At 33.6% G+C, this 22,666-nt stretch overlaps 2 protein-coding genes and 1 pseudogene across 5 annotated transcripts; all 3 read right to left on the bottom strand.

Annotated features, from left to right (window-relative positions):
- Positions 1–566: 566 nt before the first annotated feature.
- On the bottom strand, positions 567–4,175 carry LOC115977481 (tubulin-folding cofactor A). Of its 4 annotated transcripts, none has more exons than XM_031099352.1 (4): positions 4,035–4,124; positions 3,299–3,467; positions 2,862–2,948; positions 567–919 (listed from the first exon to the last, which is right to left on the bottom strand). In XM_031099352.1, exons 2-4 carry the CDS (start codon positions 3,449–3,451, stop codon positions 818–820), a joined length of 342 nt encoding a protein of 113 aa, XP_030955212.1. In that variant the 5' UTR covers positions 3,452–3,467; positions 4,035–4,124; the 3' UTR covers positions 567–817. The 4 variants fall into 4 exon arrangements, with proteins under 4 accessions (XP_030955212.1, XP_030955213.1, XP_030955210.1 ...); XM_031099353.1 differs by having other exon boundaries at positions 602–919; positions 3,299–3,463; positions 4,035–4,175; XM_031099350.1 differs by having other exon boundaries at positions 602–919; positions 3,299–3,463; positions 4,027–4,155.
- A 109-nt stretch (positions 4,176–4,284) lies between these two features.
- Positions 4,285–5,092, bottom strand: LOC115977480 (annotated as a pseudogene).
- Positions 5,093–9,547: 4,455 nt separating this feature from the next.
- On the bottom strand, positions 9,548–22,544 carry LOC115974018. The gene is made up of 16 exons (XM_031094245.1): positions 21,610–22,544; positions 20,606–21,114; positions 19,770–19,904; positions 19,435–19,589; positions 19,157–19,367; positions 18,793–19,030; positions 18,564–18,714; positions 18,008–18,295; positions 13,538–14,412; positions 12,686–13,191; positions 11,567–11,689; positions 11,251–11,405; positions 10,974–11,184; positions 10,613–10,850; positions 10,369–10,519; positions 9,548–10,093 (listed from the first exon to the last, which is right to left on the bottom strand). Exons 1-16 carry the CDS (start codon positions 22,383–22,385, stop codon positions 9,782–9,784), a joined length of 5,034 nt encoding a protein of 1,677 aa, XP_030950105.1. The 5' UTR covers positions 22,386–22,544; the 3' UTR covers positions 9,548–9,781.
- Between the last annotated feature and the right edge of the window lie 122 nt (positions 22,545–22,666).

Below are 22,666 nucleotides of genomic sequence, written 5' to 3'. Positions count from 1 at the left end.
GACCTAAGGGCTTCCCATCTAACTAAAGGAAAGGGCTTAATGCATTGTGTTGTGCTGCTTTTCAGGCGTTCAAAGTAGAAGAATGTTTATTGCTGCCGGCTCTTCAGCCAAAGATGATTACAAAAAGGACAGATATATTGTACAGGGGAATAATTTTTGAACATTCTTGAAATTCTGATTGAACTTGATGAATTCCAAGGTTTGTTCAATTACTAAATTGGGAAAGAAGGGTTTCATAAGTCATACTATGCACAAGAATCAGAAATTTTAATCCCAAGCGGATCAATGGTATCATTTTGAAAGTATTCTCAAAGACTATGGTCTCCAACAGTTTTTCTTTCTTTTTCAAAATCGCTCTCTACTCACTAGTTAATCCAACAGCCAGATTAAGGAAGCCATGATCAGCAGCTGAGAGAGAGGAAGCCCTGATGCTTTGTCCACATATTGACATCAAAATTAAAATCACATGACACAAAAACTTTAGGTAGTCGCTGCGGTTGTTCTTGTAAACCAAGTTAGTTTCCATTGTTTTCTTGTCCCTCACTCAGGTCCCATAAAATGGAACAAAAAGGAACATATATGATTTATAGTATAAACAAAATAAGTAAACATGCCAAATAGAAACAAATCTGGCAAGAGAAAATTCTATTCATAAAATATCTTTTTAACTTTTTTAGACACCAACAACAGACAAGAGACTAATAAGGCTCACAAAAAAGCAAGGTTCCAAATCTCATCAAGATGCACTCCATGCAAACTGGCTGTAAATGGGAGGCCAACTTATATATAAAGTCAAACTCCCTCCATTAACACAACATTAAGCTTCAGTTGTTTGAAACAACTGTTCAACCTCCACTATAGTGCTTTTTGCTTCCTCAATCTCCGTGCCTTCCTTTTGGTTTGACTCCTCCAGCTCAGCCTGAAAATGAAGCAGAATGCATTTTATAAAACTCAGTTCACTCTATTGACTAATCCTTCATTTACATGAATGATGAGTCCCCATAAATGGGGAAAGACATTCATGCTAGCGGCTAACTACAGCATAGCATATGTACCAAACACCAGCAAAGGCAGGAGTACTTAGACATGACATGACAGTAACTTGTTACTTTTGGTTCCCTAAAGCACTTGTAAAGTTTGCAATTCAGTTGGCAAATAAATAATAATGGCTACTTCAACTCAATGTTATGGAGTATAACAGCATCCTTCCCCATCTCTCTCATAAAGGGAAGAGTCAGAAGCAAAAGTGGGAAACAAATAAACCTACCTTTCATGTATTAAATAAATAATCTTATTCATTGCTCCATATTCTGGAGATTTTTTTTTTGGGTATAATTCAATAGGTGGGGAAGGGGGATTTGAATTCTAGATGTCTCCCTTAGAAACACCAAGAGGTGCTCACCAGTAGGCTCCATATTCTGGAGATGAAACCACTTAAACAAGAAATTTCCTTGTTATCCAATGCAAAGCCCTTTTAAAATTAGGACAAGGTTTCCCTTCAAACTTCTCTTATATTGGATGTGAATTTTGAAAATCTAATTGTTGGATTTTGTGTTCTTTATGTTCTTAACACATATGTCAAATTTCGTTTAAATCGGATATTATGTACTATTCAATCAATATACTTATTTTTTATGAATAATTTTAGATCACAAAAACTTCAAATTTAAACATTTAATTGATGATATCACTTTGATCGTTGATCTTTTTGAAATTTTGTAAGCATGGAGGACATAATAAGAACATGCAATTCAATGGTTACATTTTCAAAATTCACATCATCCAATAAAAAGATATTGGCAGAGTTTGACGGGTTTCTCTGTAAATTAGTTTGGAGAGAAACCTTTTCCGGCAGACACACACTTAAGTTTGAAAAAAGGGCCACTTTTGGGAGTTACCTTTACCTTCCAATAATATATTTGTAAAGAAACCAAACCTGGTCAGAAAATCTAAAATTTTAACCTAATTTAAAATGCTACATTGCTTATACCAATCAAGAAGATGCACTTCAGTATGTATAAAGGCATGTAAATTGAGAGAATGATAAATTCTTAATGTCCTTTGACCTGCCAAGACATTTCTGAACAAAAGTGATCACTTCAGAGTCTCAGCCCATCAAAATGTGTCACAATCCACAAATTAGAAGGGTCACCAGTCACCAGAGTTAGTAATCCCATGGTCACAATCCATTTAAAGCACAGTTTTTCATATACTTCTTGCCTTAGCCCTCTAGTCTTAAAGGTCAATGCTATAAAGAGTCTATAATTAGCAACAATCTCATAGATGAAGCCTTTAGCTTGATGATGCTAAAACACATTTGATTGCCAAGAATCACTTGACCCAGAGTCCTGCCCATTTAAATGTGTTGCAACTTGCAACCCCAGACTACAAGGGTGGACCACAGTCAGTAATCTACTTGTCCAGTCCTATTGCGATACTTAGTGCATAAGCCATGGAGAACATGAATTAATAACATTCTCCTCTACAACCCAACCATTAATGCACTGAAGTACAAATTGTGATGATCTCATTGAATTAACCTTCAACCTGCCTGTGTCCATAGTTATTGCCCAAAACAACATACGGGAAAGCATGAAAAAAATTACGTGTGCCAGAACCCACGGTTAGAAGGGCAGGGCAGTGTCACTAATCTAATTATCCAGTCCTAAAAGAAATAATCCATTAAAATCACAAATTTAGAGCACTGAACCTATATGTTCCCACTGCTGAAAGCTATGGAGAAAGGGATAGCATGAAAAAATTACCATGTATTCTGGTATATAATAAAGGTGGCATGCTTAGAATGGAAGCAATAAAAAGGTGATATTCAGAAAGCACTCGAGAAAATAATGATACGATACCAAAGTTCCTTTCAGGTCAGCTAATGAGGCCTCTAGACGCTTGCGACAATCAGGTATCATCATCCTTGACTCAGCAAGCACATTCTCCTGTTCAAAGATACAACAAAATGAGAACTTCTACGTAGGATTCAACAACAATAAGTACTAGTCCAAATTTTTTTGGGATTTGCTATGGATGCTAAATGTATTAATTAGGGTCAACCGCAGAGAGTCTAAGTAGGATACTACAGGTATCTTTTTAAATCCATTTTATGTAGGGGAGGGGGGGATTTGAACTTGAACATCTCTATTGGAAACACCAAGAAATGCCATTTGATGTAAAGGTCGTTGGCGATACTTTTGAATATGAATAGATTCTCATTCCTTCAGTCAAATAGGGAATTGAGGTTTTTTAACAATGCATTCTGAAGTATGATTTTTAGTCTGCCATATCATACCTGTTGCTTAAGGTCGTATGGGTCAGCTCCTTTCTCTTTCATGTCTGCTGTTTTGGCAGCTTCTCTCTCAACCTCTTTCTCATACGAATGCAACTCCTTAACAATACGTTTACAAGTTCCTGTCTTGATTTTCAGATTTCTTAAGGTTGCCATAGGAACCTGAACCTATCTTAGGAAAAAAAAAAAAAAAAAAAAACCCTACATAAATTTTTGCACATTACATGAATCTTAGGTTCCTCAGTTAAATTCATACACATGACTGTATTGAATTTAGTTGTTCTTATCAACAACATTGTTTGTGCTGCATTGGTTAATGCAATCATGTTTTTCGAATTTAATTAGACAACCTAAACTGCAGCACCCTAAGAAATCGACAAATTCTACCTAAGCTTTGCTCACATTCTTTTAATTTGAGACATATTACACATTTCTACCTATCAAAATAATAATAATAATAACAAAAACACATTTCCTTTAAAGACAATCATGTATTAGGACCAAATTTATTAAACAAACAATCATGGATTAAAAATCATTAATTTCATTCTTAGATACAAGCGAGAAAATCAAGATTTCCTATGCCCCCTTTTGCCCCTAGAGTTTCAGATTAAAAATGTCAATAAAGTTTTATGATTTGACCCATAATTTTGAGTCCTGAACTAAATCTTGATACCCATAACTTGAATCAATCAAACTGAAGAGAAAGAGAGAGAGAGAGAGAGAGTTACCCTCTAACCTTGCTTGGCCAATTATCACCGCCGGTGAGCACTTGAAAGAGTTGTTTGATTTGATTTGAGAGACAGAGATGTCGCTGTGCTGTGTTTGTGTGGGAGAGTGAGGGAGGCACGTGAGATGAGCCTGTTTGGGCCAGAGAGATAATCGGCTCAAATTTTTTTTTTGGGTAAATTACACAGACCTAGCCTGAGGTTTGTCATAATATCCACCTAGGTCCAACACAATTTAAAACCTACCAATTTCATCCTAAAAGACCATTTTGTCCCTAATTTTTATTATCTCTTCTTTCTCTCTCCTGTCTCGTTACTCTCCCTCTCTGTCAACTCTCTTCTCTGAGTTTTCTCTCTTAGAACTCTCTCTCTAACCGGTGAAACCAATCGGACTTGATCTCGTTCTCTTGGACCTTCGAGAAAATGAGACTCTCCTTTGTAGTGAACATCAACGGCGGAGATTATCTAGGCCAGAAACGAACGGTTATGATGATGATGCTTTGGCGGAGAGCGGTCGTGGAGGAGTAGGAATGAATCAGAGAAAAAAGAACGGTAACCACCAGGGAACGAGGAGATGACGTGGCGAACATGTGGGTCGTCGATGGAAGGCCACATGGAGGAGCAGATTTCTCGCCAGAGCTGTTCTTCGGTGGAGAGAGCGTGCAAGTGAGAGGAGGCGCAGGAGGCGGAGGCGAGGGTGGCGCCGTCTAGCCTGGTGAGGATGTGGGTCTTGATGACGTCCTGGTGGACGTCTGAGATTGCAGTGCCACTGCCGTGATTGTGATCATGATCATGATCAACGGTCGTGATTGTGGTTGTGGTTGTGCCAGATTCCATGAGGGTCAACCGGGAAAAAGGCCTTTTACAGCTAAATTCAAAGTTATGAGGATTTTTGCTAGGTTTTTCTGGAGATAATAATGGGGTTTACAAGCGGATTAATGGGTTTTGAAAGAGTGATTTTTATGTGCTTTTTTGTAGCATTTTCAAGGGACCTTCAGTGGGATTTTGGTATTGTTCTATTGGATTCAGAGATTTGGGTTGGGTATTTTCGGTCAGAGAGAGGTTTGAGAGTGAGAGAGACGAGAGAGAATAGAGAGTTTGTATGTTTAGGGGCAAAGTTGTCTTTTTAGGATCAAATTGGTGGGTTTTAAAATGTTCTGGACCTAACTGGTATTATCACAAACCTCAGGGTAGGTTTGCAGAATTTTATCTTTTTTTTTTTTTAAGGTGCTTTTTAAGTGACGAGCTATTATTAGTAGGAAAAAATTTCATTTATAATTTGTTATGAACATATTGTAAAAATATTACCTAATTAAATAGTAGTTCTTCGGTTATTTCAAATACATATTTATTTTCTCCACAAAAGAAGTACACCTTTAGGGTATGTTTGATAACTGTTTTCTCCCATTATTTTTTGTTTTCAAAAATAATATTCCTTTTTTTAAGACTAAAAAATTTGTTTGGTAACCCAAAATGGACGGAAAACAAAAACTGTTTTTAAAACTCAATTTATGAAGGAAACTGAAAACATGTAAAATGTTGTTTTCAGTTTCTAATTTTCAAAAGTAAATAAAAACATGCATTTAATTTAATAAATCTGTCTCATTTAATGAGTTAGCATTATAGTTCAAATCCTAGTAAAAACATATTTTAGTATTTTCTATTTTTTAAACTATTTTTTTAATTTTAGCTAACCAAACATGCTTTTTATTTAAAAAATACAAGAAATTTGTTTTTTCTTTATATTCTCAGGAACAAGTTTTTGAAAATAAAAAACAAAAACCGTTACCAAACATAACCTTAGTTTTCAAAATTGTTTTCATTTTTTCATTTTTATTTTTCTCCTTCAAATTTGTTTATGATTTCATATTACCTATATTGTTCATTTCAGTCAATAATCTAGTATGTTAAATGCCAACTAAATGTTGTTCATTAAGACACATTATCCATATAAGTCCATTTTTGTAAGTAATTTGGCCATTTAGTATCAATCTACTATAAGTATTGTCTACAAGTCACCCATATAATGCTAGGTGTCATTGTATTACTAACGGAAATGGATAACATGGCCAGTATGAAAACAAAATAAAAAATGAAGGGCCAAAATGAAAAGTTTGAAATGTAAAAGACCAAGATGAAAAAGACCTCAAACTTTTGAAAAATGATTGTGTAAAATAAAAAAAATAAAAAAAAAAGTAGATTTTTGTGCTAAAATAGACAAAATTTTTTAGAATAACTAATGCAAATACCCTCTCCTTATGAAAAAGTCTTTGTCAATAAGGCCCATGAATCCAACCTCTTTGGGGTCCAAGAGTCCAACATCCTAATCCTGTCCTCAAAGACCTCAACGCCAAATTATGCAAATCACGTGATCTCTAGGATTTTGAGTTCGAATCACTGGAAAGTCTCAGTGAAGGATGTTTCTTAATCCTCACCATGATTTTTGTGAAGTCATTGATGCCTCCAAACAGGGATGGAGCTACTCTTTGACTAGGGGCCCCCCCTTGATTTTGGGGAAAACATTTTCTATAGGTATAGGTATATTTAATGTTAATGTTCAATTAGTCCAAAAAAATTAATCTCGGAGCCATGTTATGACTAGGGCCATCACAACACCCCATATATATGTTGTTGGCTATCTCATATGAGAAGATAAACTTAGAGATGAAGATGAGAGAAAATTATTTCTCATTAAATGAATAAGGAAAGTGCAGCTTTGCTTATATATACAAGGAATAGAGGACTTGAATGAAACAAAATATAAGCAATTAAACACAAGATTTTTAATTTTAACACAAATCAAGTTCTAGTACTGCACTTTTTGGGTTCTCAATATCAAAATTAGCTGAATTCTCTCTCTTAATGACTAAAATATTGCAATTTTATATATATATATATATATATATATGTATTTTAAAGTCCAAACTTTGCCCCCTCAAACCTTTGGCTTTGGCTCCGCCCCTGCCTCCAAAGTAGAATTTGATGTGAACACACCCAAAATCAAAGTCGATTAGAACAAAAAAATAAAATAAAATAATAATAGAAAAAAAAAGAGGAAAGAGAAAATGATTTTTTAGGCGAGTTAACAACATAAATGTGACTACTGAAGGGCATATTAATATTATTAAAATAGTTACAAAATGTAAATTGCAAGTTTTAATAAGTATTACCGTTTACTCAAAAAAAAAATCAACCAATTTAGAACCTAAAACTTAGAGGGTGGAAAGTGCATTTTAATTAAACATTGTCAACTCAAACATTTATGGCAACGTTAATGTCTAAAGAGATTAAAATTCTGAGGGTGGCATTGCATTTGATAGCAATACTAGTAGGTGTCTGGGCAATTAAAATTGTCAATCGTTCAGGAAAATGAAGCACTACTAGGAACGCAATATTCTGCGAAAAACAAACTCAACTTATCCAACTAATGAATCATATATGGTATGAAATTAATTCCAAACCACATTCCAATTTTTTTCAAGACTGAACCTAATTGGGTGCATATTCAATTCATTTTCTAGTTTTTTTTTTTTTTTTTGTTGGTCCTATATGTGTAGTATATATATATGAACAAGGTTTTGTTTGTTTGTTTGTGTGTCACATTCATTTGTTATATATTTTGTTCTTGCTGCATCCATCGTAAGCAAGTCCGGGAAAGGTGAGTTCTTTGCTTGTCACTTGCACTTTTTCTTTGAGTGTAGTGATAAAAATCTTTGATTCCCTTGCTATCAATCTCAACAACCATCCAACTTGATCAACAGCAACTCCTAAAGAATTACCCTCTCAAAGTTTAGAAGAACAAATTTGATGAAAGAAGAACATAGACTAACTAGCATACACATACAATCATACAAAGTTGTCGGGAAATAGAGATATAAGTGAAATCAATAGAAGCTCAATTCCATCAAAATTCTAGCTATTCTTTTCTCTTGATATTATCCAAGTAAGACATAGTGGAACAGATATTCTTAGACTGGTTAGACTTCCCTTGTTAGCAAGCAAATGAATTAACAAGTTTCTTCCCCATCATCCCTCTTACCCCAAACATGAACATGAAAAAGAAAAAAAAAAGGAAAATTAGAGACCAAAATTGTCTTGGCTTTCCTTTTATGATGATTGTACTTTATCATTCAACCAAGATATTAATTGGTTTTTGGTATAGCTAGGTTTGAATTCGAATTTCTTATTGAACACACTCAACTGTGTTGGAAAAATAGGATGAAGTGAATAAGAAATTGATGTTTTCTATGTTCACTTGAATATGTTATTATAAGTGGTGAAAATCCTTGAGTCCCACATTGGAAATAATAGAAAATATGAGCTTTGGGCTAGATATTGGGTTGAGCTTTAGGCATATGTGGGCTAGGCCCACTTATCCAATTAGTAATAATATTTATTATTTTTACTATTGAGTCAGTTAGTCTGTGCACAGTAGTTATCTTTGAAACAGTGTTTCAGTTTTAAGTTACGTATAGTTTCATTGTCCCTCATTCATGAAAAAGAACTTTTCAGAGAAAACTCTTCCAGTGAGATTTTTGTTCATTCATTTTGTGTCAAAGAGAGAGAGAGAGGCATTGAGTAGTTCGCAAAGCACGACCTTGTGTGCTTCATTTTCGTGCTAAAGATCATTTAATCTTGAAAGGTAGACATCCATGAGTCTCAAAACATCACAGTGAAAGTGTGAGGGGCGAAATCTGCTTTAAGGAGATTGGATAAAACATAAGACTTGATCTCAATTGTTCATCCTTTTATGCATTGTTCATCCTTTCACGTATTGGGTCTGTGAGTCTTTAAGTATTTGCAGATTTGTATTTATATTATTTAGTATTTGTTTATTGCTTTTGCCTATCATATCTATTTGTGTTACTATTTAATTTTAGATCTGTGTATTATTTCGTTTTGCTTTATCACAAAAGTAAATTGTTAAAATATATCCAACAAACTGGTCCCCCTCTAAAAAAAATTTCTACTCCACCACTAAACTAGAGGTTAATTCTTGTTTAAGCCAAAACCAATGCAACTTTGTATTGGGAATAAGCTTATTTTGATATTTACATTTGGGAAGGGTGTTAATTTTGGTTGTCTAGGAGGAAAAGCCAATTGAGCTATACAAGGCTCTTGGCAGGAATAAGCTTCTTAAACGTAGAAATTTTATCTTAAAAATGGAAATAAACATGTCAATGGGTTTCATTTGAAATAAGCTCTTCAAATGTGGCACAAGAGGAAAAGGGAAAAAAAAGTTAATCATGACTTAGTAGCTTTTATTATTATTGCAATAATTAAGGAGTAAAAATGAAGGAATTGATAATGTTGGAGAGTGGCGAAAATAGTTTATGGGCCACCAGTTTCTTCCTTCTAGAGAACATGTATGATGTGCAGTTCATCAAAAGTGTCAGATTCCATAATTCTAATTGCAATTAGGTTTATCAAAAAAGTGTCAGATTCCATATTTCTGACCCTTTTTATCAAAAAAGGTTTAACAAAAAGAGTGGTGGCACACACTGCACCAAGTCAACTGAAGTCGTACTTTGAAAACATGATTTCAGTTAAATTAAGAGTTTGTAATAAAAATTAGCCTAAAGAAAATAAGCAGTACTTTACAATGAACACAAATTTTGCCACACATAACTTGTAGTGTAAAAGCTCCATCCCTTTAAACAAAAGCTATTAAACCGCACACTCTGTTATGATCAACACCACCTTGCCTCTTTCTTCTTCGTTCACTTCTTTTTGCTCTCAAGTCTCAAGTGATGTTATCCTACCTTGCTTCTAATGATGTAAAGGTGATTTCATTTATTGAAGGCGCTTCAAGCATTCTTGATGAATAATCTTCTCCAACTTGAGCCTTTTCAGTGTAAAAACCTGGCTGGCTTGGCTTGGGCAATGAAATCTCACTGCTCAACATTAGAACCACGGATGACATGTTTGGCCTATCTTCTGGTCGTTGTTGTACACATAACAGACCCACATGAATGAATCGTAATAGTTCCGATAAAGTGCATGAGTTGTCGAAGAGTAAGAATTCATCTATAAGTTTCATTGGCTTATCTTCAATCCATAGTCTCCATGCCTAAAACAAAAACCAGATTTTGTTGGAATGCTAGAATTACATGAGTATTGTATGACCGAATGAATTCACATGTCAAGACTCACTTGAAATGGAGAGTTCATTTCATAGATAATAATTTTTGTATGAGTCTGTCATTTAGTAGTTTTAATGATGTGAAACTAAATATTTCTTTAAATTTGAAAATTATAATTTTTACAGTATGAAATGTGTCCAATTTTGTATGAAGATATCCTATACCATTGAAATAGTAATGAACTAATGTCAATGTTACTTACATGTCCTAGAAGATTAAGGAATTGGTCAGAGTTACAAAATTCCTTGTTCTTCTTCCCACTTATGATCTCTAGTACTAAAACTCCAAAGCTGAAAACATCGGTTTTTACTGAGAAATGTCCATATCCAGCATATTCAGGAGGCATATAACCACTGTCAAAGCAAAAAGAAGTAAAAAAAAAAAAAAAAAAAAAAGCTCCTAGCATAAGCTATAAAATTTTTTTAGAATACTTAGTAATTACTCACTATGTTCCAACAATTCTATTGGTATTAGCCTCTATCTGATCTGTCCCAAATAATTTAGCAAGGCCAAAGTCAGAAATTTTTGGGTTCATATTATCATCTAGTAGGATATTGCTAGCTTTGAGATCTCTATGGATAATTCTCAATCTAGAGTCTTCATGAAGGTAAAGAAGCCCTCTAGTAATGCCACTAATAATGTTGTTTCGCATACGCCAATCAAGCAATTTACTCTTCATTTGGTCTGCCAATTTTCATATTGTTATTAGTACACACCTGGCCAAAATCTCAACAAAAGAATTCATTAATAAAAGATGAAAGGGCTAAACATGAATTTGTTTGATTAAATGAGGGTCAAAGTTCAAACCAAAAATAAACGAGTCCAAACTTTTGTTGTGCATGTACTCATAGATTAACAATTTTTCATTTTCTTGAATGCAACAACCAAGTAGCTTCACAAGGTTGCGATGTTGAAGTTTGGCAATTAATATAACTTCATTTTTGAACTCGATCAATCCTTGTCTAGAATTCTTTGAAAGTCTCTTTACAGCTATTTCTTGCCCCCCAAGCAATGTACCCTAAAAGAAAGAACTATAGTTATGTTTTGAAAATAAAATAATTCAACTAGTTAGGTTGTTACTTACCTTGTATACAGATCCAAAGCCACCTTCTCCTAACTTGTTGCTACTTGCAAAGTTATCAGTGGCGTTAGAAATGACTGTCAAATCAAATATCGGTAACTCCATATCTTCCTTCTTGCCTTCATTGTTATAATCGTTTTGGCATCTTATATTCATTTCTGTAATAGTGTGAAAGTCATTAAGCACAAATAACTTCAACAAATTGTTAAAAGCAAATTGTTTGACTACCTTATTTAAAGTTTCTTCTTATTATAAAGACTTAGCTAAAAATCTATTATCAGGCATAAGAAATGATCAAAATCCACGTCTTATAAATTACCTTCATTTCTAAGTTTCATCCTCCTCACACATGAGACCAACCCCACTACAAGCATTACCAAGAGTAGTATTGCACTGCATACTATGATTATTACTTGAAGGTGCCTCTTCTTCTCAATATGATCTGAAAGATCAAAAGTAGAGTCAACAAACTTATATTTTTTACTACATGCAATTTTAATTTTCCTGCCTTTTCTTTTATATTTTTTTTACCATGTGATATGTCACATATATATATATAATTTTTTTTCCTCTTCTTTTAAGGGTAACTTTTGAAATGCATGGTAGAACTTCTTTGACATTTTATGAAACTTTTGGTAACAACAATAGAGTTTTACTTATAGCAGATTATGGAAATAATTTTAATACGCCTAAAGTGTGCCACATGAAGGAAGAAAGAGGAAAATAGGAGAAATTACACATTTCCACCTTAAATTATACCCCATTTTACACTTTCTCCAAGTGCTATCGAAATGAAAGATTGACCTTCTAAAGTTATAACTTTGTAACACTTAAACCCCCCGCGGTTTGTTTATGGGTTAAGTCCAACAAAATTTAGCATTAAAAACCCAATTTACTCTACCCTCCAAAACAAACGGTTGAGAGTAAATTGGTCTTTTAATATTACATTATGTAAGATTTAACACCAAAATAGATGACATGGGGGTTGATCGTGCATTTCAATAGTTCGGAAAGTAAAGAGTAAAATGAGGTATAATTTAGGGCGGAAAAGTGTAATTACCGCGAGAAAATATTAAGATTGGAAACGTAAAAAACATTCACTTGGCACAATTATAAGACAACTTTTTCTTACATAGTAAATGATGACATAATATGTGATTTTGAAATGATTAGTGCAAAATAAAAATGTTGTTTGTGGTGGACATCGGTGATTTTTTTTTTTAATTCAATAATTAAAATGGATGAAGGAGGATTTAAACCCTAAATATCTCTACTAGAAACATTAGGAGATGCTAGTTTAGTTACAAAACTTAGACGACATAAATGAAAGCTAATTTTATTCCAATCATAATAAAAATGTCAATAATTGTGAATAAAAGTTGTCAAAAGTACTGAAAGTAAAATTACTCAAAAATAAAAAGAAAAGCAAAAGGGATACTTAGTAGTGAAGCGGCCTCACGAATATAGAGCTCCTGCCCACCTATTTGTAGTACTACTATATCAACCAAATCAGCAAACCAAAGTAAGCAACCACTTCCTTCATTCCTAATATCTAAATTTGCATATGCTTTGCATGAGCAGTTTTTCAAACACAATTCTTCACATTCCTTAAGATTCATGTTCCAATCAAACCAGGAAGAAGATGTGTCAGGCAATTTCACATCCTTTAAGTTGAGGAATCCATCTCCATCATTGCAACCTAATGGAGTCCCTCGAACACACCCACCAGACCAATCTGCTGAATTCCAATCTTTTGGAAATTTTGGTATAAATCCATTCAAACATGCGCATACAGGAGACTTATTGATATTGCAACTAGCGTATGCCCCACAGTGGCCATAATTTTCACACTCATTTGACTGGGATGCAGATACAAGCTCCCAACTTTTGGTGTTACCCATCCATTTAAACTTTTGCCCAATACCTAATGGGTTTAACATATACCTTGAGAAAACAAAATTGCTCAAAAGTTAGAAGTTTATACTTGAACCATGTATTTTTCTCATTCTAACAAATTACCAATTGTCATAAAAACTAAAGTTATTGGGAAATAGTACATGTAACACATGACATTATAACAATAATAATAATAAATAAAAATAATCTCCCACATGTGACATTGCATGTTCTCTTTATTGTTGTAAACTTGTAACTATCAATTTATAAAACAATAATTAAAAATAAATAAAAATACTGGTACCAAGATAAATTATTAAGCATCTAAAATATTAAGCCTATAGAAAATTGTAAATTTAATCATTTAATTATAATTCTAACATTTAATACATACCTCATTAAAATAGAATTGTTTAGGAGTTCATACTCAAAATAAATCTCTTTCTCATTCATCACGAATTCATACTTGAACAACTGATTCGGTGTTAACCATGGCCTCCCCGTAAAATAAAGGCCATTCCATGACCCTGATCTAACCTTTATTTTGTCTCCCTTCATAGCAACTAATTGTGGGAGCCCTCGACGATCAAACCCTTCTGAAATTTCACCTTGAGCCGGATCTTCTGCGCTCTTCCAAGATGTTAAATACCTATCTAGACCACTTACTAAGTCCCATCCAAGCTTCATTTCCGGTAGGAATGTGTCGCTAGGATAATCAAAACTCTGCCACAAAAGCGTCTTTGGGTCACTAATATTTCCATCTGTCACCGCAAAATTTCCTGAATCCAAGAGCTGTGCAGTTGGATAATTGATCTTATTCCCTCCAGTTCTTGGTGTATTGGATGACCAAATAGTAGTATTTGTCTTATCAAGAAGGACAAGACTTCCTTTGTTGGTAACCTTTAAAACTCCATAGTGATTTTCAATTGGGGTTTCTCTGTTGGCTACCCATACAGCTGTGTCCTTAGATACCACATACCATATTCCCACATATCGGCTTTTCGAACTACCCGGGCTGAAGAATCCCAATTCAAAGATTCTACCAGCTGAAACCAAAGTCTCACCATCTCTGATAGATTGACTTGGAGTGATGGTGTCTAGTGTAGTGGAGGTTCTTAAGAAGGAGAGTAAGAAAGAGTACACAAACAGAGCTATAAAGGCTTCCATTGATTTTCCAATTGGTGTATCAACCAACCATTCAAGTGAGTTTACAGGACTTATTCTTCGATTTTCGTTGCCCGACACAACATATAAGACCCATGCACAGTCCTTAAAAAGCATGTGAAGCAGTTAAAAAGGCATAAACTGAGTGGTTTAAAATGGTTAGATTTAAAAAATCACAATCACAATCACGTTTCGTGTATGACTTGACAGCTCTTTCCCATAAAACTTTCTTTTCAATGACTTGCTTTTTAAGTCTTTGCTCGCTACAAACGAGTAAGCACTAGTTTAGTCAGATTCAAGTTTCGGCATTGGCGGTATTTGAGTCTGCTTACCCTGTACACCTTACTTGGCCAATTGTCCGCTGGTGACTCTGTGAGCACTTGCAAGCTTGTGATTTGAATTGAGAGTCGGAGATGCCACTGTGTGTGGGCTAAAGAGATAATAGAATCCCTTAGCAACACACAATACAATAGCTATCAATGATAGTGATTGAGAGTCGAAAAAAAAGGAACTTTCAATCTCAACTATTAAATAAAAAAAGTAATAAGAAGTAAAAAAGTGAGAGTGGTAAAAACAATTTGTGAGTGAGATGAGGTAATCGCGCTTGATCCTAATCCACATTTTCACAAACACTTTACTGTGACTTGCGCATTTATCTATACTTAAATTACATTACATACAGACCATCCTGACCTCAAGAAGGTATTTGGTATCAAATGATATCATGCTAGCGATATCAAAATTCAATAAATATGATACATGTCAGTAAAAAATAACTAACTCGCTAATAATTGAAAGACATGTATTAATTGATAGTTATTTTTGTATACATATTTTTCGTTTATTGAATTTTGATATAAGTAACATAGTATATTTGATACAAAATATTTTTCTAACATATGGTGAGAACAATTCAATCAACGTTGAGAAGTGTGTCTGCCCGTAGAGTTTTAGTTAAACAAATGGTCCCATCAAAGAATTTGGGCCGAAAGCAAAAGTGCACCCAATTGATAACATAATCGGCTACACATTAAGCACTTGGCCCAGAAAAAAGCCCATAATTAAAACCAATCTCCTATGTCCTCTCTCCTTTCATAATAATTTCCCACTCGTTTTCGTTCTTTCTCTCTCCTAGCAATCTTATCTCTCTGAATTTTATCTCATTATCTTCATAGTATTCAATTTAATGTAAAGCCAGCCGAGTCGTTGAATTGTGCTACTCAGATGAGTTTTTCTTTGATTTTCCTACATTTTCTTGGCAACCAAACGATCTTTTATGCTATCCGGATTGGTCCATCCGCAATTTTTGAGTTTCGTTATTTTTTTTTTTTGAGCAACACCAAGTATTGTTTGTACTTTTAGTTATTAATATTGTAAATATTATTAGTATAATATTGAAAATGTTGCAATATATATATATATATATATATATTTTTGGGAATTTGTGGAGTATAATACTATTAGATCTAATTCAAAACTTCCAAATTCGTTAGATTTTGACAAAATTGAATGCTGTTTTGTAAAGCATTAGAGAGTGAAATTGGAATAAACCATACGCTGCTTTATATGTCATGATATGATGATGATTATGATGCCCATAGTTGAAGAAGGTATCTAATGCGTCTCTCGCGTTGTGTGGGTCCATTGTTAGGGAGATGATAGATATAGACATATATATATATATATATATATATATATTTATATCCATTAAATAACATTATGAGAGCTCGATATAGGCATTATCCCTCACAGAGTGTGGGTTCCATATAGTTGTAAGGCCTATCCACTCTGAGAGGGAAGATGCATAAATCCAATGCATGAAATAATTATTGTAATAATTAATTGAACTGTATATGCGTGCTTGCACTTGTAAGGGTTCCTTGTGTGATTTGGGTTATAAGTGATTGTGATTCATGTTGTAATATTTATGAGGTTGACAAGGATGTTTTATTCTTTAGGTGCCGGATAAAAGTCTCAGCTTGTTTATGTGGGTTCTCGTTTCTGAACAACCAAGATGGTAAGAGTTTTTACTTTATTATATGTATATATGTTTCAATCTTTTGTTTTTGTCATTTCTGATGTTGCTTAAAGTAGACAAAACTGAGGAAAGTAGACAATTTAACATATAATACCAAGATTTAGAATCTCTACTCTATAATACATATTAATTCATAGTTTGTTATTCAGGAAATGATCTGCCCACTAGACATGTAGAGTCATAGATTGGGGATCGAAATGTTCAAACTGGAGTAAGTAGTACGTTCTTATTCCCAAGTAAATGTAAAGATGAACTTTGTGCATAGCGCAAATTTCTTTTGAATTTGACTCTTAAATCGTTCTGTAATTTTTCAGTTTTTATTTAGGCACTCATACAGAGTTCATATAGGAGCCCCCAAGTAGGAAAACTCAACCAACTACTAGGTAATAGTTAAATAAAACATTCAAGTATCCTTATCAATTTATCTCAAAATTTTAGAAATGAGGATATCAAGTTGATTTAGCATCTACTTCAATGATAATCTTACGGATATTCAGGCAGACCATCCTTGAGTCCCCAAAGTTCCACTATCATTGTGTTTATTGACCAATGTTTCTTAAAAAACCTTTGATCCATAATACATTTTATGTTTTTAAAACTGTTATTATATTCTAATGTGTAATCTTTAGTTTATTAACCAAAAAAAAAAAAAAAACCTTTTTTAAATGTTTAACAAACATTAACTGTGATTAATATTCTTTTAAAAATATTTACACATTATTTAATGATGGAATTTTATTATATACATGAAAATAATATATAATATATCATGATAAAGACATGTATTAAATACAAATTACACACATATGTGTGTTATTTTGAGGATTTAAAAATTATTGATATATTTAGCTTGGTCTCCTTAGATTTTTTTTTTTTTTTTTTTTTGACTCCACCATTGAGCAAGAGCTTAATTATTGTTTAAACCAAAACCATGCAACTTGTCTTGGGAATAAGTTTCTAAGATGCAAACATTTATTTTTAAAAAAAAGTTTCTAAGATGCAAAAATTTATTTTTAAAAAGAAAATAAATGTGTCAATGGATTTCGTTAGACATAAGCTCTTCCAGTGTGTAACACAAGAGGAAATTAGGAAAAGGGGAAAAAAGTAATCATCATTTAGTAGCTTTTATTATTATTATTAGCAGCAAGGAGTAAAAATTAAGGAATTGATGATGCATGGGGAGTGGGGATGATACTATGATGTACAATTCAGCAAAAGTGTCAGACTCTATCCTTACAATTGCATATAGGTTTAGCGAAAATAAGCACTACTTCACAAGGAATGCATGAATTTCCATACATGATATCGTTCGGTATGAAGGCTCCATTTCTCTAAACAAAAGATATTAAACCGTATGTTCTGTTGTCAACTATCAGAATGATGGAAGAAAGAAGAAACAATAGCCTGAAGAAGACAAGACTGGAAAGAAGATTAAGTGAAAGTTGAATAAATAGATCTAAACAAATGTAGTTTTACCTTTGTTATTAGTTTGGGTGGCAGTTATGCGCTTCCCTCTTGTATATAAACAGAGGTCGTATTCCTCTCTAATCAATGAAGTTCTTATTCAAACATTTCCAGTTTTCTAATATGAACAGCAGCACCTTGCAACTTTCTTTTTCCGTCACTCCATTTTGCTGTCGAGTCTCAATTGATGATACCCTACCTTGCTTCTAACATTGTACAGGTGATCTCATTTCTTGAGGAATAATCTTCTCCAAGTAGAGCCTTTTCTGTAAAAAAACCTGGCTGACTTGGATTGGGCAATGAATTATCACTGCTTAACATTAGAACCACGGAGGACATGTTTGGTCTATCTTCTGGTTTTTGTTGTACACATAACAAACCCACATGAATGCATCGTAACACTTCGAATAAAATGCAGGAGTTGCCTAAGATTAAGAAATCATCTATCAGATCCATTGGCTTATCTTCATTCCATTGTGTCCATGCCTATAACAAAATCCAGATATTGTTGGAACACTAGAATTACATGAGACCGAATGATTTCACATGCCAATACTCACTTGAAATAGAGAGTTCATTTCACGAATAATATATTTTTTTTACAAGTGTCTATCATTTAAAAGTTTTAATAACATGACACTAGATACACCTTAATTAAATTTATAATATTTAATCTGAAGCATTAAATGTATCCATTTCGAATCGAGATATCCTAATATCACTAAAATAGTGGAATGTCAATGAAAATACTTACATGTCCTAGAAGATTAAGGTGTTGGTCAGAGTTACACAATTCCTTGCTCTTCTTCCCACTCACAATCTCTAGTACTAAAACTCCAAAGCTAAAAACATCGGTTTTCACGGAGAAATGTCCATACCCAGCATACTCAGGAGGCATATAACCACTGTAAAATTAAAAAGAAGTAAAAAAAAAAAAAAAAAACTCCAAGCAAAAACCATAAAAGAAGTTTGAGAATACTCACTATGTTCCAATAATTCTATTGGTATCAGCCTCTGTTTGATCTCCCCCGAATAATTTAGCAAGGCCAAAATCAGAAATTTTTGGGTTCATATTATTATCTAGAAGGATATTGCTAGCTTTGAGATCTCTATGGATAATTCTTAATCTAGAGTCTTCATGAAGGTAAAGAAGCCCTCTAGCAATGCCACCGATAATGTTGTGGCGCATACGCCAATCAAGTAGTCTACCCTTCGTTTGGTCTGTCGATTTTCATGTTATTGTTAGTACATACTTGGCTAAAATCTCAACAACATAATTCATTAATAAAATATGAAATGGCTAAACATGAATGTGCTTGATTCAATAACAAGGATCAAAGTTCAAACCAAAAATAAATGTGTCCAAGCTTTTGTTGTGCATGTATTCATAGATTAACATTTTTTCATTTTCTTGAATGCAACAACCGAGTAGCTTCACAAGGTTGCGGTGCTGAAGTTTGGCAATTAATGTAACTTCGTTTTTGAACTCATTGAATCCTTGTCCAGAATTCTTTGAAAGTCTCTTTACTGCTATTTCTTGCCCCCCATGCATCGTACCCTAAAAGGAAAAAAGTTTAGTTAAGTTTGGAAAAGAAAATAGTTCAACTGCTTAGGTTGTTATTTACCTTATATACAGATCCGAAGCCACCTGCTCCTAACTTCTTGTTTATTGCAAAGTTATCAGTGGCATTAGATATGGTTATCAGATCAAAGATCGGTAACTCCATATCTTCGTTCCATCCTTCATTGTTAGAATCATTTTGGCATCTTGTATTCATTCCTGAGACAGTAAGGGAATTATTGAGTAGAAATCATTTTGACAATTGTATAGCTAAAAGCAAATTGTTGACCCATCTTATCTAAGATTTCTTCCGCTTTAAAGATTTCAGATTCAAATTACCTGGCTAAAAATCTATTATCATGCATAAAAAATTGTAAGAATCCAAGTCATATAAATTACCTTCCTTTCTAAGTTTCTTCCTCCTTACATATGAGACCAGCCCCAGTACAAGCATTACCATGAGTAGCATTGCACTACAGATTATGATTATTACTTGATTTTTTTGGCCAAAGTGCCTGCTCTTCTCAGTGTGATCTGAAAGATCAAAAGTAGAGTCAACAAACTTATATTTTTTACTATATGATTTGCCATACTAATTTTCATCACTTTTCTTTTGTATTTTTTTTACTTTATGATGTGCCATATAAAATTTTCTTTTCTTTTAATGGTAAGCTTCAAAGATGTATGGTAAAACTTGTTTGGCATTTTATGAAACTTTTGGCAACAACAATTGAGTTTTACTTAGCTCATATTAGGTAAACACTTTTAAAATTTTAATACGTCTATATTGTGCCACATGGGGAAAGAAGAAAATATGAAGTTTGGAAACGTAAAGGACCATCACTTGGCACAGTTATAAGACGTTTTATTTGTTTGTTTAATTTATTTCAATTTATATTTTATTTTTACATAGTAGTTGGTAATGTAATATATAATTTAATAATGATTCGGGGACATAATAAAAAACAAAGGTGATTTTTTTTTAAAATTTATTTATTTGATAATCCGATAGTTTCAATAGGAAGAGAGATTTGAATCCTAAATGTTCATGTTGAAAATACTTAGAAGTGTCAGTTAAACTACAATACTTTTGATGATAAAAGTGAAAACTAACGTTATTCCAAGCACAACAAAATATATTAGTCATTGTTAAAAAAGGTTGTCAAAAGAGTTGTCTTCGTAGGATTACTAGAAAATAAAATGACCCAATAATAAAAGAAAAGAAAAGAGGATACCCAGTACTGAAGCGGCCACACGAATATAGAGGTCTTGCCCACCCATTTGGAGCACTACTATATCAACCAAGTCAGCAAACCAAAGCAAGCAACCACTTCCTCCATTTCTAATATCTAAATTGGCATATGCTTTGCATGAGCAGTTTTCCAAACACATTTCTTCACATTTCTTGAGACTCATGTTCCTATCAAACCAGGAAGAAGATGTGTCTGGCAATTTCACACTCTTGTAGGTGAGGAACTCATCTCTATCATTGCAACCCAGTGGAGTCCCACGAACACACCCACGAGACCAATTTGCTGAATTCCAATCTTTTGGAGATTGTGGTATAAATCCTTTCAAGCATGCACATTCAGGATAAGGAGACTTCATAATACAGCTAGCGTATGCACCACAGCGACCATAAATTTCACACACACCTAAATGGGTTGAAGGTTGAAGCTCCCAACTTTTGGTGTTATCCATCCATCTAAAGCCCAACGCAGTGCCTGATGGGTATAACGTAGACCTTGAGAAAACAAAATTTTTCGGTAGTGAGAAGTAGAAGTTTATACAATTATAATCATAGCAAATATTTTTCTCATTCTGAATTATTACCAATTGCTCCCAAAACTTAAGTTATTAGGAAATAGTACTTTTAATCATTATTTTAACATCCTCTCACATGCGAAATTGTTTGCTCTCTTTTATAAGGAGAATCAAGATTCAAATCCATTCCCCTTCAAATTATTGTAATTAACGAATTATAAGAAATTAATTATAATAAATAAATAAAAATACCCTCCCCCACATGACATTGTCTATTCTCAAGGAGAACTAGGATTTAATACCCTCCATTATTGTAATTGTCAAATTATAAAACAATAATAAAAAATAAAAACATTGATACCATGATAAATCACTAATTATTTCAATTTTTTTTTAAAAAAAAAACAATTATCTCAAAAACTTAAACAGATAAAAAATAGTAAATTTAATCATAATATCAACATTTAACACATACCTGAAGAAAATAGAATTGTTTCGGATTTTCACCTCGTAATAAATCTCTCTCTCATTCATCACGAATTCATGGGTTAACAATGGATTCCGACTTGACTGTGGTATTAACCATGGGACCCCCGTAAAAGTAAGGCCATTCCAAGACCCTAATCTTACCTTTATTTTGTCTCCCTCCATAAGAACTGATTGTGGGAGCCCTCGACGATCTAACCTTACTGAAATTTCACTTGGAGCAGGATCTTCTGCGCTCTTCCAAGATGTTAAATACCTATCAAGACCACTAACTAAGTCCCATCCAATCTTCATTGCTGGTAGGAATGTGTCGCTAGGATAATCAAAACTCTGCCACAAAAGACTCTCAATATTTCCATCTTTCACTACAAGATTTCCTGAATCCAATAACTGTGCAGTTGGATTATTGATCTTATTCCCTGCAGTTCTTGATGTATTGGATGACCAAATAGTAGTATTTGTACTATCAAGAAGGACAAGAATTCCTTTGTTGGTAACCTTTAAAACTCCATGGTGATTTTCAAGTGGGGTTTCTCTGTTGGCTACCCATACAACTGTGTCATTAGATACCACATACCATACTCCCACATATCGGCTTTTCGAACTACCCGGGCTGAAGAATCCCAATTCAAAGATTCTACCAGCTGAAACCAAAGTCTCACCATCTCTGATAGATTGACTTGGGGTGATGGTGTCTAGTGTAGTGGAGGTTCTTAAGAAGGCGAGTAAGAAAGAGTACACAAAAAGAGCTATAAAGGCTTCCATTGATTTTCCAATAGGTGTATCAACCAACCATTCAAGTGAGTTTACAGGACTTATTCTTCGATTTTCTTTGCCCGACACAACATATAAGAACCATGCACAGTCCTGAAAAAGTATGTGAAGCAGTTAAAAAGATATAAATTGAGTAGTTGTTCTTGTAAAATAGATGTAATTTTGTCTTTTCCTTCTAAAATGGTTAGATTTAAAAAATCACAATCACAATCACGTTTCGTGCATGACTCGACAGCTCTTTCCAATAAAACTTTCTTTTCAATGACTTGCTT

This window comes from Quercus lobata, chromosome 2 (genome assembly GCF_001633185.2).
Source record: "Quercus lobata isolate SW786 chromosome 2, ValleyOak3.0 Primary Assembly, whole genome shotgun sequence".
NCBI classification, from domain to species: Eukaryota; Viridiplantae; Streptophyta; class Magnoliopsida; order Fagales; family Fagaceae; genus Quercus; species Quercus lobata.
The sequence above is the reverse complement of the archived record's forward strand: the minus strand, read 5'-3'. Positions and strand labels throughout refer to the sequence as shown.